The following is a 14,803-nucleotide window of genomic DNA, read 5'->3' on the forward strand; positions in this document are numbered from 1 at the left end:
TAGGAATCTTTTTCATATTTTATCTCTTTCATTACTCAATGGGTGAGTAGTTCGAAACGAACAGAAGTAACGTAATGGAGTATTGAGTGTTCGCCTACAAATGTTTTACATGCTTAGTACCAAATGTTTTACACATCAGCTCATTTGTGAAGTAATCGGTGGTCTGAAGATATTTTATACGCGGGAGTTTGATTGTTTAAAAAATGAGAGATGGGGGCGAGTTGCTGGGTTTGTAATTGTTTTATGTTTATGGTATGAGAAGTTTTATATTTATGGTACGTCAACTTCAGTACTCAAAGATTAATATTCCAAAGCAGTTCGATGCAGTTCTAAACAATTCTCGAGAAAGTCGACTTTGACGTTTTGTCTTTAATACTATAAAGTGAGGTCGACCTCTTTCGGGAGGGAATGTGAGTTTCTGCTAAAATATTCGCCTTCCACGCGGGGACCCTGGGTTCATTTCCAGGCTCACGCAAGTTTTTAACAAAGGTGCACGTTCTGTAGGGATCTCGGTGAAGTGATAATACAAGAGATAAAAAATTCAGTTGTGCTCGAGAATGGTAATCCCGAGATCATTGGTTCGTGTCTCGCCTCGACCTTTTTTCCTTTTTCCCCCATTAAGTCCGAATACGAGCATTATTTAAGCATAAAGTTCATGAAATATGTGCTAAAGAAGACATATTTAATTGTTATTGTTACGAAAACTGCTAGTATGGTTATTTCTAATTACACTACTGGCCATTAAAATTGCTACACCACGAAGATGACGTGCTACAGCCGCCAAATTAATCGACAGGAGGAAGATGCTGTGATATGCGATATGCAAATGATTAGCTTTTCAGAACATTCACACAGGATTGGCGCCGGTGGCGACACCTACAACGTGCTGACGTGAGGAAAGTTTCCAACCGATTTCTCATACACAAACAGCAGTTGACCGGCGTTGCCTGGTGAAACGTTGTTGTGATGCCTCGTGTAAGGAGGCGAAATGCGAACCATCTCGTTTCCGACTTTGATAAAGGTCGGATTGTAGCCTATCGCGATTGCGGTTTATTGTATCACGACATTGCTGCTAACGTTGGTCGAGATCCAATGACTGTTAGCAGAATATGGAATCGATGGGTTCAGGAGGGTAATACGGAACGCCGTGCTGGATCCCAACGGCCTCATGTTACTAGCAGTCGACATGACAGGCATCTTATCCGCATGGCTGTAACGGATCGTGCAGCCACGTTTCGATCCCTTAGTCAACAGGTGGTGACGTTTGCAAGACAACAACCATCTGCAGTAACAGTTCCATGACGTTTGCAGCAGCATGGACTATCAGCTCGGAGACCATGGCTGCGGTTACCCTTGACGCTGCATGACAGACAGGAGCGCCTGCGATGGTGTACTCAACGCCGAACCTAGGTGCACGAGTGGAAAAACGTCATTTTTTCGGATGAATCCAGGCTCTGTTTATAGCATCATGATGGTCGCATCCGTGTTTGGCGACATCGCGGTGAACGGGCATTGGAAACGTGTATTCGTCATCGCGATAATGGCGTATCACCTGGCGTGATGGTATGGGGTGCCATTGGTTATACGTCTCGGTCACCTCTTGTTCTCATTGACGGCACTTTGAACAGTGGACGTTACATTTCAGATTTGTTACGACCCGAGGCTCTACCCTTAATTCGATGCCTGCGAAACCCTACATTTCAGCAGGATAATGCACGACCGCATGTTGCCGCTCCTGTACGGGCCTTTCTGGCCAGCACATTCTCCAGATCTCTCACCAATTGAAAACGTCTGGCCAGTGGTGGCCGAGCAACTGGCTCGTCACACTACGCCAGTCACTACATTTGATGAACTGTGGTATTGTTTTGAAGCTGCAGGGGCAGCTGTACCTGTACACGCCAGCGAATGTCTGTTTGACTTAGTGCCCAGGCGTATCAAGGCCGTTATTACGGCGAGAAGTGGTTGTTTTGGGTACTGATTTCTCAGGATCTATGCACCCAAATTGCGTGAAAATGTAATCGCATGTCAGTTGTACTATAATGTGTTTGTCCAATGAATATCCGTTTATCACCTGCATTTATTTTTGGTGTAGCAATTTTTGAGGGCAGCAGTGTATGTATTGTTTTCACTGAAAATATAAATTCGTAATTTCGCAAAATATTTTTAAAAAAGATTGTGTAAACTTAAAAGAATCAAAAAATTATTATTTTTCATCCTTATGTACTGTACGCTTCATGGAAATACTCATGGAACATCTACCTTTATTTAAGAATTTACTACAACCGTTAGCCTAACGCAAGCCGCCAAGATGGGAAGCGCAGATTATCCTACAGAGCGACAAGGTCGTTGAGAAGAACGACCTTACATTAGGATATTAAAAGACGGTCAGAGAAGCTGCATTTCGTCGAGAATTTCTTAGACTTGCTTCGACTGCTTTAGAAGTTCGATATTTTTCTGTACTTCGCATACTGTAGACATAAAAAAATACGAAACTGCGACAGCCGCTCTCGAGACGATGTGAAGGCGACGTGTTGTGTCGGCCTGTTGCAGCTCTCAGTGGATGGTGGCCGGCTCCGGGGACCCCCCGCTGGCGCACAACGTGTACGTGCACCCCGACTCGCCGGCCACCGGCCAGCTGTGGATGGCGCAGGGCGTCGTCGCCTTCGACAAGCTCAAGCTCACCAACAACCGCCGGCCGCTCGTCCGAGGGCAGGTGAGTCACTCAGTCACTCAGCCACTCAGCCACTCTCACAGCCGAGCGCTGCCGAGCGTCCAGCTCGTGGTAGCGAACCTGCTGACCCTGCGAGGCGAGCTCCAGACCTCGCCAGGGCGGCAGTTCTGTTCCAGAAAGAGAGACGGGAGGCGGAGGCAGCTAACAAGAGCGGAGCGCTGGCTCACACGTCTGTACGTCGATGCCGTGCTTTCACAAGCAGTGAATCTACACAGACACTTTTGTTTGACTCTTATTCACTATCAAATAACATTGATTCACAATGAAATGACTCCACACTAGAGTTGGGTAGTTCGCGAACGAACAGTTGCAGAGGAACGGTTCTCCAAGATGAACGAAAGGACCGAGGAACGAATTCCAAGGAACGATCGGTTCATAGTTCACTTCGGTCGCGGCGGTCTACTTATAGTTCTCGGGAACGAGGAACGATCGATTCATAGTTCACTAGTTCACTTCGGTCGCGGCGGTCACTTCGGCAGTTCTCGTTCCAGCCTCCGTCGCGTGTTCGTCTCAGTCTCGGTCTCCCTCGGTCGCAGTCGTCGTTCTTCGCATGACCACCTGTCTCAGTTCCACTACCGACTGCTCCTAGTTAGTTCAGTATCCAGTTGTTCGTTTCGTTCACCGCGCTCAACCATTTTACATGTGTTCCAAACTGTTCTTCCACTTGGGTCTGGCTATCCAGCGTCCACGACCGTTAATCAAAAAGTATTTTATAGTTACGTAAATTACGTAAAAATCATGTTGTATGTAATAGGTACGTCTTTTCAGGTAACAAAAGGGCATATCAGCTCACTTCATTATATCGATGAACAGCATAAGACATACTTATAACAAGACAAGTTTTTTTTTTGTTATTCATATATTTTTTGGTTTCATCGACTTGATTTAGCAACTAACTTTCAATAATTTGCTTAATTTTCAGTGTAAGAGAATTCATATAAAACGATTTTCGTGTATCTTTCATATACAAAACATTACATTTAGGAAGGCTGTAATTATTTTTAAGTTTGGTTGTTTCCAATTTGCATTACCTGCTAGCTTGGTTTGTTTGAAAAAAAAAGTGGGTTGTGGGTCATTTTGGCTCAGTAGCAAAAGCGGTGCCTCTCCATTTGAAAAGACATAGATTGCCATAAAATCGTATTTACTTATTATCTCAAAAACATTTGTTTAGAAGGAGCTTTCATATCAAATCTTTATTACTGCGAACTTAATTATTATTATTATTGCTGCATTAACTTTAATAATGCAACATAAAAACCTAATTTTTACTAAGCGTGTGACGCAGGTATGATGAGAAAACCACATTTTATTTTATGCTTCCATAAAGTCTACTTCGCCTTGGAACTCAGAGACAACGTGAAGTATATATAGGGTCTAAACGATTATTGTTTACAACGTAGCGTAGCTATGTAGTGGAAGTCGAAACGAAGAATTTTATACAAGACACTTGTGGCCTATTAAGTTGGGAAACAGCCACGAACAGGTTTAGAAGACTACATGTGCTATAGCCCATGCGCATCGCGTGAGATTTTCATGTTGTCTTCTCCAGCTCTCTACTCATCATCATCGATTGTTTCGCCATTGTTGCTTGCATTAGCTTGTTATTTCTTCACTGCCTAATTATTACATGTTTGTCTGTTTGTTGTATCTGCTCGTAACGGGCAACACAACGTCCGTAATTGGCGAGTAGTCTGTACTCGGGGCCGGTTTTCCGTGCGCCACCCTATATTATTTCCCTGCGATCAGCCACGCGACGCTACAGTTGGCTAAACGAGAGGTTCTGCGGAATCACAGAAATTACTTCTAAAAGTATGTGAGAATTCTGTAATGAATAAAAACTCTATACTCCAGCGGAGAGGCAAGTGCCCCTCTTGGTGCCCTCCATCATTCAGTCACCTACGCTACTAGTTTGCAGCTTTTCTTAAGAACCATATACCACGCACAAATGAACGGTGAACGAGTAAAAATGAACGGTTCCCAAAATAGAACGATCAGCAGTGAACTAGTTCCCAAGGGTGAACGAGTTTGCAAATCTCTACTCCACACTTTGTCTGAATAAACAGCTACTCAGTTTACTTCGATCATGATTCATTTTCGTAATAATCTACTTTTGTAAATTATCATCTTTGCACGTAACGACTCGCTCATTCTCTCAATTTGAAAACCAATTTCCACGGACGAAATTTTACTCGGAGGTTCCTTGCTAGCCTTGACTGCCAGTTCTGTCAGACAAGAGCTATAGTACGGGGTGTTTCAAAAACGACTTAAGAAAAACATTCATATAAATTTACTGAAAGAAGATATAGAGCTGTCTTTAGTGTTATTTTGTAGGGAAATACATGAAGTTTCTTTACCTTATACTAAGCATATTATATGTGGCTTCCGTTGGTTATCCTGCACACATTCCATCGGAAGCCAGTTTGTTGTCAAATTCGCTGTAGCATTGCAGGTGTAATTTGTTCAGTGGCGGCGTAAATTCTCGCTCCAAGTTCAGGTAGAGAAGCCGGCACAGGAGGTATAAACACGATATCCTTGATGAACCCCCACAAAAATAAATCGAGTAGGGTCAGGTCTGGGGGAACATGGGGGCCATGCAATTTGCGCTGCACGGCCAATCCATTGGTGTGTAAAGCGGTCACTGAGATAATCTTGGACGTCAGCCAGGTAGTGGGGTGGTGCACCATCTCGCCTGAAGTAAACATTTCGTTCTTGGTCATCCTCACCTATCTGTGGTATCAAAAATTGTTGTAACATATCCAGGCACACTAACCCGTTGATGGTTGTCTCATGGAAAAAAGTGGAGCTGTACGCTTTGTTCTTGCTCAATGCACAAAAAACGTTCAGTTTAGGGATATCACGAACATGTTGCAATGACTGGTGTGGGTTTTCACTGCCCCAAATCATATATTTAAGTGTGTTAACGTTGCCACTTAAGTGAAAAGTCGACACGTCCGAAAAGATGATTTGTCCAAGAAAGGTTCATCCTCGTGTAATCGATTTAACATATCCGCACAGAAGTTCTTGCGAGCAATTTTATCAGTGTCTTTTATTGCTTGTACGATCGTCAAGCCGGCAGAGGTGGCCGAGCGGTTCTAGGCGCTACAGTCTGGAACCGTGCGACCGCTACGGTCGCAGGTTCGAATCCTGCCTCGGGCATGGATGTTTGTGATGTCCTTAGGTTAGTTAGGTTTAAGTTGTTCTAAGTTCTAGGGGACTGATGACCTCAGAAGTTAAGTCCCATAGTGCTCGGAGCCATTTGAAGCATTTTGAATGATCGTCAATCCGAACGGTTTCATATTTAAACGGTTTCTCAACACACGTCAAACAGTCGTATGCGCGATTTGCAGTTCGCGAGGTGCACGCCGGGTCGATTTCGTAGGGCTGTTAACAAAACGTTGTCACTCGCTCAGTGACGTCGTTAGATGTGCTTGGACAACCTGATGGTTTCCCATGTCTTACCGAGCACCCTGTTTCTACAAAACATTTATGCCACTCATAAACTGTAGGCCTACTAGGAGGATCTTTAACGTACTTGCTACGGAAATTACGCCGAACTGTTGTCGCCGACTTCGATTCTTCAAACCAAAACACAAAGCTTGCACGCTCGGGTCCCGTGAAGACATCCATCTTTAACGCAACTGCCGCTAGCGCTTCTTAGGGTGCGATTCGGCACTAGCGGACTACGCGAGATAAAACTTGATGTATTTCACTACAAATTGACACTGCAATCATCTCTGTAAGTACTATGAATTATTTTATATGAATTTTGGAATTTCTAAAATCCTTTTTGAAACTCTCTGTATAGGGTGGACAGAACAAAAATTACCTGTGCAACAATCCTCCACCTATAGTGAGCCCTCTGAAATGTCAGTTTAGCCAGTGTATCAGTTCAGGATGGTATAAGAGCCGCACAACGACTGTCCATCCTTTTCCATCAGAGTTTTGCGCACATTAAGACAATCCGTCCGTAGACTACATTAGTGAGTCGTCGTGTAGGATTCTTTCTACCCGTTTTGCCGAAAGGCTGTCGAAATTTATCTTCCTCAAAGAAGCAGCGCCGTCGGGTTCTCTATTCTAAGTGATAAGCGGGAAGCTGATCTATTCGGAACAACGTTCATAGGGATGCCATTATAATACATTTATTTACTAAACACTGTAAACTGAAAATATCGACACAATTATGCTATTAACGGAAAACTAACAATTTCCTGAAAGAGGGGTCTTACCACAGAACTAGATGGGAATGTATCCTATCGGCGACTGACGACTATGGCGCATAGTCTTTATCTCGTACTTGTGATATTTCGAAGGCGTTACTACATTTTCGTTAGGTTAAACATTACTGACTTATGATCGATTCCTAGCGTTGTAACATTGTTATGAGAAAGTGCTTATGCCCTATAGGCTCCTCCTGATGTCTGTATTGGAAAAAGCGACTTTAACTAGCACATACAGGTATTTAGCAGGGTTAGTTGCTTCGCTCCAGAAGAACTACGCTTTCGCTACATACCATGCTGCTGACGTAACGGGCGTTCTCACGTCTATCTACAGCGCCTCACATCAGTGTCCGTCCACTGGCAACGCTATATGCTCCACAGGCTGCTTCCGCCAGCACGGGAACTGAAATCTTACTTCCGACTGTGTCAGTTCTGCAGTACCGCTTTACTCGCTGAATGCGATACAAAATTATAAAACAGAAAATAAGGAAATAAAACATGGCTTCAACAGAAGAGGTACCTTATATCGGAAAATGTAAGCTGCATTGTCTATCTTACATTGAATGATCATCATCCACGCTCGGGTTGACAGTCTGAAGGTGCATGAAGTATTTTCCGGGCAAGTTTATTTTGTCTACGGTTTAATTCCTATGTTTTCTTCTGTCACAAAGCAGCATATGCGAGGGAATGGCATGTGGACAATAACATTCCTGAAATGGACTGGTCTGCACAGAGTGATGTCTTGAACCCAATGGAACACCTTTGGAACTAATTAAAAAGTCGACTTTGCCCCAGACCACTATATCCAAGATCACTACCTTCTCTAATATCACTGCAATTCAGCTGCATGTTCCTCATACCACGATTGTACTGTCCTGGCTGTCTGAATGGGTGCGTTATCGTCCTGAATATGGCATCATTGTCGGGGAACAGCATTTGACTCATGTGGTGAAACTGATCACCTACAATGTTCACATAATCGTTGGCTATAACACGGCCTTTGAGAGTAATGATGGGACCAGGAGAGTACCATGACATGGCTGCCCACATCATCGCACTTCCACCCCAATGTTTAAACGTTAGAATCGTGCAGTCATAATTTCAGGCTTCTTTTGGCGTTTTCCAGACGTAAACCCGACCCGATGTTGGAAATAGATGACTCGTCAGAGCATATGACGTGTTTCCACTGATCAGCCGTCCAGGTTGTATGCTCCTGACACCATGTTTTACAACTCTTTGCTTTGGCTGACGTCACGAATGCTTCCAGTTAGCAGCTCGTCCATGAATATTCGCTTTATGGAGTTCTCGGCAGACAGTGTCGATAGATATGGGGCCTCGAAGACGGCTATTGAGATCTGCAGTCACTTTAGCCGCCGTAGTTTTGTGTTGTTTTGACATAATTCGTGTTAACGTTCGACGATCTCTGTCATTTAGTTTTGATTTGCTCCCACTATTTCCTTTACACCATGATGTCTTTCCATGTTTTGTGTAGGCTGTCATGACTCGTAAAACAGTTTCTGTTGAAACATTCAGTAAGTTGGCTGTCTTGGTTCTGATGCTCCAGTTAATCTGGCCCCAACAATGTGCCCTCTTTAGAACTCTGTTAGGTCTTTCATTGCATGTCGACCTCAGCCGCTGAATGCAAATACAAAGTGTGCACTACTCGTAAACAACCTGCACCTATGCCTAGTACGTACTGAACACCCACAGTCCAGCGCGACATGTACCCTACCGGCGTTGTTCGCCGTCAAACACAAGCAGGCCATTACTATCACTGTTCGCATCATTTTGCCCACACCCTGTATATTAACGTCCTCTAATAGGTGTATAGCTACTTTTAATCAAATAGTGTATGTGTATATTGTGTATATTGTATAGTGTATATCGTCACGCTAATCAAGTATCACTTCGGTACCTAGGGACATCCCGCACATCCATACCCGAGGCAGGGTTCGAACCTGCTACCGTAGCGGTCGCGCGGTTCCAGACTGTAACGCCTAGAACCGCTCGACAACCCCGGCCGGCAATCCTGCATGAGTAGCGCCTATTAGACGGAGGGGGTCCGACAGCCGATCAGTTCCATTCATTCCACCACGAAAGAGGTACACGGCTCATGTTGTCTGTAGTTAAGCCATGCCTAAACGGTCAATACCGCGGTTCGATCGCATCCGGGTTGTTACTTTGTGCCAGGAATGACTCTCAACAAGGGAAGTGTCCAGGCATCTCAGAATGAACCAAAGAGATGTTGTTCGGACATGGGGGAGATACAGAGAGACAGGAACTGTCGATGACATGCCTCGCTCAGGCCACCCAAGGGCTACTACTGCAGTGGATGACCGCTGCCTACGAATTATGGCTCGGAGGAAGCCTGACAGCAACGCCACCATGTTGAATAATGCTTTTCGTGCAGCCACAGGACGTCGTGTTACGACTCAAACTGTGCGCAGTAGTCTGCATGATGCGCAGCTACACTCCCGACGTCCATGGCGAGTTTCATCTTCGCTACCATGACACCATGCAGCGCGCTACAGATGGCCCCAACGACAAGCCGAATGGACCGCTCAGGATTGGCATCACGTTCTCTTCACCGATGGGTGTCACATATGCCTTCAACCAGACAATCGTCGGAGACGTGTTTGGAGGCAACCCGGTCAGGCTGGACGTCTTAGACGCAGTGTCCAGCGAGCCAGCGAGTGCAGCGAGGTGGAGGTTCCCTGTTTTTTTGGGGTGACATTATGTGAAGCCGACGTATGCCGTTCGTGGTCATGGAAGGCGCCGTAATGGCTGTACGATACGTGAATGCCACCAGCATATTGCCGAGGCTAGAGCGGCCAGCATGTTCTCCAGGCATGAACCCTATCGAACATGCCTGGGATAGATTGAAAAGTGCTGTTTATGGACGATGTGACCCACCAAGCACTCTGAGCGGTCTACGCCGAATCGCCGTTGAGAAGTGGGACAATCTGGACAAACAGTGTCTTGATGAACTTCTGGATAGTATGCCACGACGAATACAGGCATCCACCAAAGCAAGAGGACTTGCTGCTGGGTATTAGAGGCACCGGTGTGATCAGCTGTCTGGACCACCACCTCTGAAGGACTCGCTGTATGGGGGTACAATATGCAATGTGTGGTTTTTCATGAGCAATAAAAAGGGCGGAAATGATGTTTATATTGATCTCTGTTCCAATTTTCTGAACAGGTTCCTGAACTCTCGGAGCCGAGCTGATTCAAAACGTTTTTTGACGTGTGTATATGAGTAATAAAACTGTCAACTGCTTACTAAAAAGATAACATGTTCATATTGTTGATGAACTATATTTCTTGCAGCTGAAAGACTTCCTCGTAGTTTCAGGCGTCAACCACAGCGCAGCCGGGTGGGGTGGCCGAGCGGTTCTAGGCGCTACATTCTGGAACCGCTACGGTCGCAAGTTCGAATCCTGCCTTGGGCATGGATGTGTGTGATGTCCTTAGGTTAGTTAGCATTAAACAGTTAAGTCCCATAGTGCTCAGAGCCATTTGAACCACAGCGCGCAGTGCGAGCTCAAAGTTGATTCAGGAGCAAGTCAATACTGAACATAACGAACAACCGGGCTAAGTAGTTGTTAATATACAGAAGAAGGGATATAATACCGTGGCAGTGTTCAGTCCTCCGAAGTAGGACACTTCGCAACAATATGGACCCTGCAGCGCGATTGGTAAGAGACAAGAAAAGGATGAAAACAGTGCAAGAAGGTTTATTTTATTCGTGGAATATCTAGATGTTTACAACAGATCTGAGGAGTCTAGTAACGGGACCTGGACTTGATTGTCTCAGTAAAAATTTCCGTTTTTTGTGTATCTATAAAATACTTTTAGAAACAAGACTAGTAATTAGAAGTGTATTCTTCGCTTTCTTTACCAGACTATCGGTGTCTAGATCACAATACAAGTACTTCTTGAAAATCGCACAGAGAATAGTGCTTAGAAGGCAACGCTCTGTTTTGATATCTAAAAAGAGGGCACAGAAGGCAGTGTTAACGGCGTAGTGCCCAGTTCACATTGATTAGGGAAAAAGCACAAAGTACATCAATAAGTTGCGAAAACTTTAGATTAATTAATACACACACAGAAGCTTTTGTTGCCACAGTGGTGGTGCATAAAAATATAGTAAGAGCTGCAAGACACCACTGGGCTAGGCTTAAACATATAAGGTGCCTTTGAGCTGGATCGATTGAAACTGTTGTATGCACAGATCGCCTACCTCTCCCCCCCCCCCCCCCCCCCCCCGACTCAGATGTATTTAATGAATTGTGCGCAAAGGAAACGGAAGGAGGAGAGGTTTCGCTAACAAGTGAGTCGAGAGTGTGGTTCTTTCTCAGGATAATAGTACTCATGGGGAACAAGAGGCTGCAATCTATAAATACCGAAATCTAAACGCGGCAGCTGAGACTATCATTTATTACAAAGTATTCCATAGGAGCCGGCCGAAGTGGCCGTGCGGTTAAAGGCGCTGCAGTCTGGAACCGCAAGACCGCTACGGTCGCAGGTTCGAATCCTGCCTCGGGCATGGATGTTTGGGATGTCCTTAGGTTAGTTAGGTTTAACTAGTTCTAAGTTCTAGGGGACTAATGACCTCAGCAGTTGAGTCCCATAGTGCTCAGAGCCATTTGAACCATATTCCATAGGACGAACAGTACGTGAATAAACAATGTAATAATTAGCTCTCTTCCACATTGAAGATGATTAGAAATCATATCCTTCGTGTAGTTACACAGTAGTCAGGATATGAGCGGCAAAGCCCGCTACGACGGACCGAACAGTCTGGTAACCAACTTACGATGTGAGTCAAATTAGGTACACGGTTATCTTCAGACTTGATGACTGCGTCGTTCAGGTGGCCAAAAAAATATTTTTCAGACACACCGCCGCTCGGGATTGACACGAAAACTCCTTTACACCGCATGTCTACTAGCAGGTGCAAGAGCAGCGGCGTAGACCGCCTACAAGCGCCTAGGACCCTCGCCACAGTTTCTCTCCTAACAGGTACATTACCAAAGTGCTCAGAAAGTACTGTTGGCTGGCACTGAGGGCGTTGCCGAAGTGGAAGTACTGAGAGGCGCTTTGCGTAAAAACCAAACGTACCCTTTGCTGATTCGGTTTACGTTCAAATTTCGTCGAATGGTTTTGAACGGTCCCCAGTGGTTGCACCGTATACAGCAGAGCAAAAACGGTAGTCGCATTACAGTCCAAAGGGCTGCGATTATGTGTAATGGGTTTTCATACACACGTCGTCCTTAGAGTACGGTCGAAGCACTCGGAAGGAGCGTTGTCACCCATGTCGAACGTTGCCCAGAACCTCGTCCTGTTGCTTATCGCACCGCTAAATGTGTGGGAATCAAGCCGAAGGAAAGGGCTATTTTCATTGACTGCCTCTACACCACCACCTTACCCGTTATTGTGACGATTCTGAGCTGCGGTGTGCCTGAGATGTTTTCCTCGAGCACCCATAAAAAAACCACTTGATTTCAACTTAGGATGTCGCAGTTCTGAGCTACATCAAAGTTGCGTTGAAAGAAGGGGTCAAACGTGGATAAGAAGGGGAGTGACGATCCTCCCTTCTTGTGGTACGTCCGTGGTGGCGTTGGGCAGAACTGTGGAGGAATTTGGCGCCAGCATGACATCTACTTCTGACCTGGGGCCTTTTTCTTTCGCATGTATCGACACTTTACCGTTTGAAGCGTCCCCGAGCAGGGCGAAACGGTTTTGCGCCAATACAGAACAATACGACATTGCAGTGCGTGAATGGCCGAAGGAACAGGCACTGCGGCGACTACAGCCGTGATGAAATACATGATGTGCATTCGCAATTGCGAATGTGGACAACCATCAACTGTATAATGGAATGACGACAATGTAAATTCGTGCGGGACCGGGCGGGACACGAACCCGGATTCCCCGCCTAACGCGGGCGGTCGCCTTACCATTTGGCTATCCGAGCACGACTCACGGCTAGCCCAATTTTCCACCTGTCGTCAAACATTTGTCTTCAACCTGTACTCGTACATCCACTATGGCTCTGGCTCTGAGCACTATGGGACTTAACTACTGAGGTCATCAGTCCCCTAGAACTTAGAACTACTTAAACCTAACTAACCTAAGGACATCACACACATCCATGCCCGGGGCAGGATTCGAACCTGCGACCGTAGCTGTCACGCAGTTCCAAACTGAAGCGCTTAGAACCGCACGGCCACACCGGCCGGCGTACATCCACTATGTATGTTCCCGTAGAGAGGAGACATTTTACTTGTATGTCGCTTTCCCGGTGAGGGCGGATAAGTACGACATTGGATTGCCTGTGTTATTCCCAACTGCTTGCTGTCCGAAGGACCATCGCACCGTATTCCTGAACAATATAGGCACTGCAGTATCGTATTTATCCACCGACACCGGGCAAGTTACTTTCAAGTAAAAGGTCTCACCTATACGGGTACGGTAATATACAGGGTGGTCCATTGATAGTGACCGGGCCAAATATCTCACGAAATAAGCACCAAACGAAAAAACTACAAAGAACGAAACTCGTCTAGCTTGAGGGGAGAAACTAGATGGCGCAATGGTTGGCCCGCTAGATGGCGCTGCCATAGGTCAAACGGATATCAACTGCGTCTTTTTAGTAGGAACCCCCATTTTTTTATTGCATATTCGTGTAGTACGTAAGGAAGTATGAATGTTTTAGTTGGACCACTTTTTTCGCTTTGTGATAGATGGTGCTGTAATAGTCACTAACGTATAAGTACGTGGTATCACGCAACATTCCGCCAGTGCGAACGGCATTTACTTTGTGACACATTACCCGTGTTAAAATGGACCGTTTACCAGTTGCGGAAAAGGTCGATATCGTGTTGATGTATGGCTATTGTGATCAAAATACCCAACGGGCGTGTGCTAGTGTGCTATGTATGCTGGCCGGCCGGTGTGGCCGTGCGGTTCTAGGGGCTTCAGTCTGGAACCGCGTGACCGCTACGGTCGCAGGTTCGAATCCTGCCTCGGGCATGGATGTGTGTGATGTCCTTAGGTTATTTAGGTTTAAATAGTTCTAAGTTCTAGGCGACTCCACGTCTCGGACGCATGTCGGTGAGACCAGTATTGTGCTGTGACGGATATTCACTCGGCCTTCCATGGGACCTGTAGTAATGGAAGGAACCGTGGTAGCTGTGGACTATGTCAACAACTTCATTGTGAACGACCTGTTTGGTGTTTCTCCCGACTGTGATGGTATGTTCCAGTCACATGGTTAGAACAGTAGTTTGAGTAGCATGATGGTGAACTCACTTTGATGTCCTGGCCACAAAATTCAAGTTATCGTAACCTCACACTTCTGTCACTCTCTCGGACACCAGCTCCGCCCTCACAAGCCAGCCGCACGTAATTTACTAGAGTTGTGTGACCTGTGCGTAGACGTCTCTTACCACATACCTCTGGAAAGCTACCGAGGTATTCTAAATCCATGCCACGCAGCACCGCTCCCGTAACGCGTTCTGAATGTTGACAAACATGCTATTAAGAAGGTGGTTACATTTTTTTTTATCTCATCAATGTACTTTGCACATCCTTTTGCGATAGCCTCTGGCGAAGTCGCATGTAATGTATGTACTAAGCGACCTGTTCTGCGGCTGTCCTATAGCGTCCAGATCAGTCCATCGCTCATGCTAATTCACATCAGAGATACGATCTTTCAAGGGAATTTTCAAAAGTAGACGTGCACCATTTTAATGGAAGGAATGGCTTATTAACAGAGAAAGATCGCATGATACATCCACTATACTGGCAAGCAACAACACAACTTGAGTGCACTTGTAGTAGCATAGTA

At 45.6% G+C, this 14,803-nt stretch overlaps 1 protein-coding gene across 1 annotated transcript in view; it reads left to right on the forward strand.

Annotated features, from left to right (window-relative positions):
* The window catches only part of LOC124712466 (T-box transcription factor TBX18-like), a 247,694-nt gene that overhangs the window by 140,632 nt on the left and 92,259 nt on the right, over positions 1-14,803 (forward strand). Inside the window, exons 4-5 of the mRNA XM_047242762.1 lie at positions 2,551-2,713; positions 2,755-2,904. Of these exons, the coding sequence (XP_047098718.1) occupies positions 2,551-2,713; positions 2,755-2,904 (313 nt within the window). The remainder of the gene's footprint in view (positions 1-2,550; positions 2,714-2,754; positions 2,905-14,803) is intronic.

This window comes from Schistocerca piceifrons, chromosome 8 (assembly GCF_021461385.2).
Source record: "Schistocerca piceifrons isolate TAMUIC-IGC-003096 chromosome 8, iqSchPice1.1, whole genome shotgun sequence".
NCBI classification, from domain to species: domain Eukaryota; kingdom Metazoa; phylum Arthropoda; class Insecta; order Orthoptera; family Acrididae; genus Schistocerca; species Schistocerca piceifrons.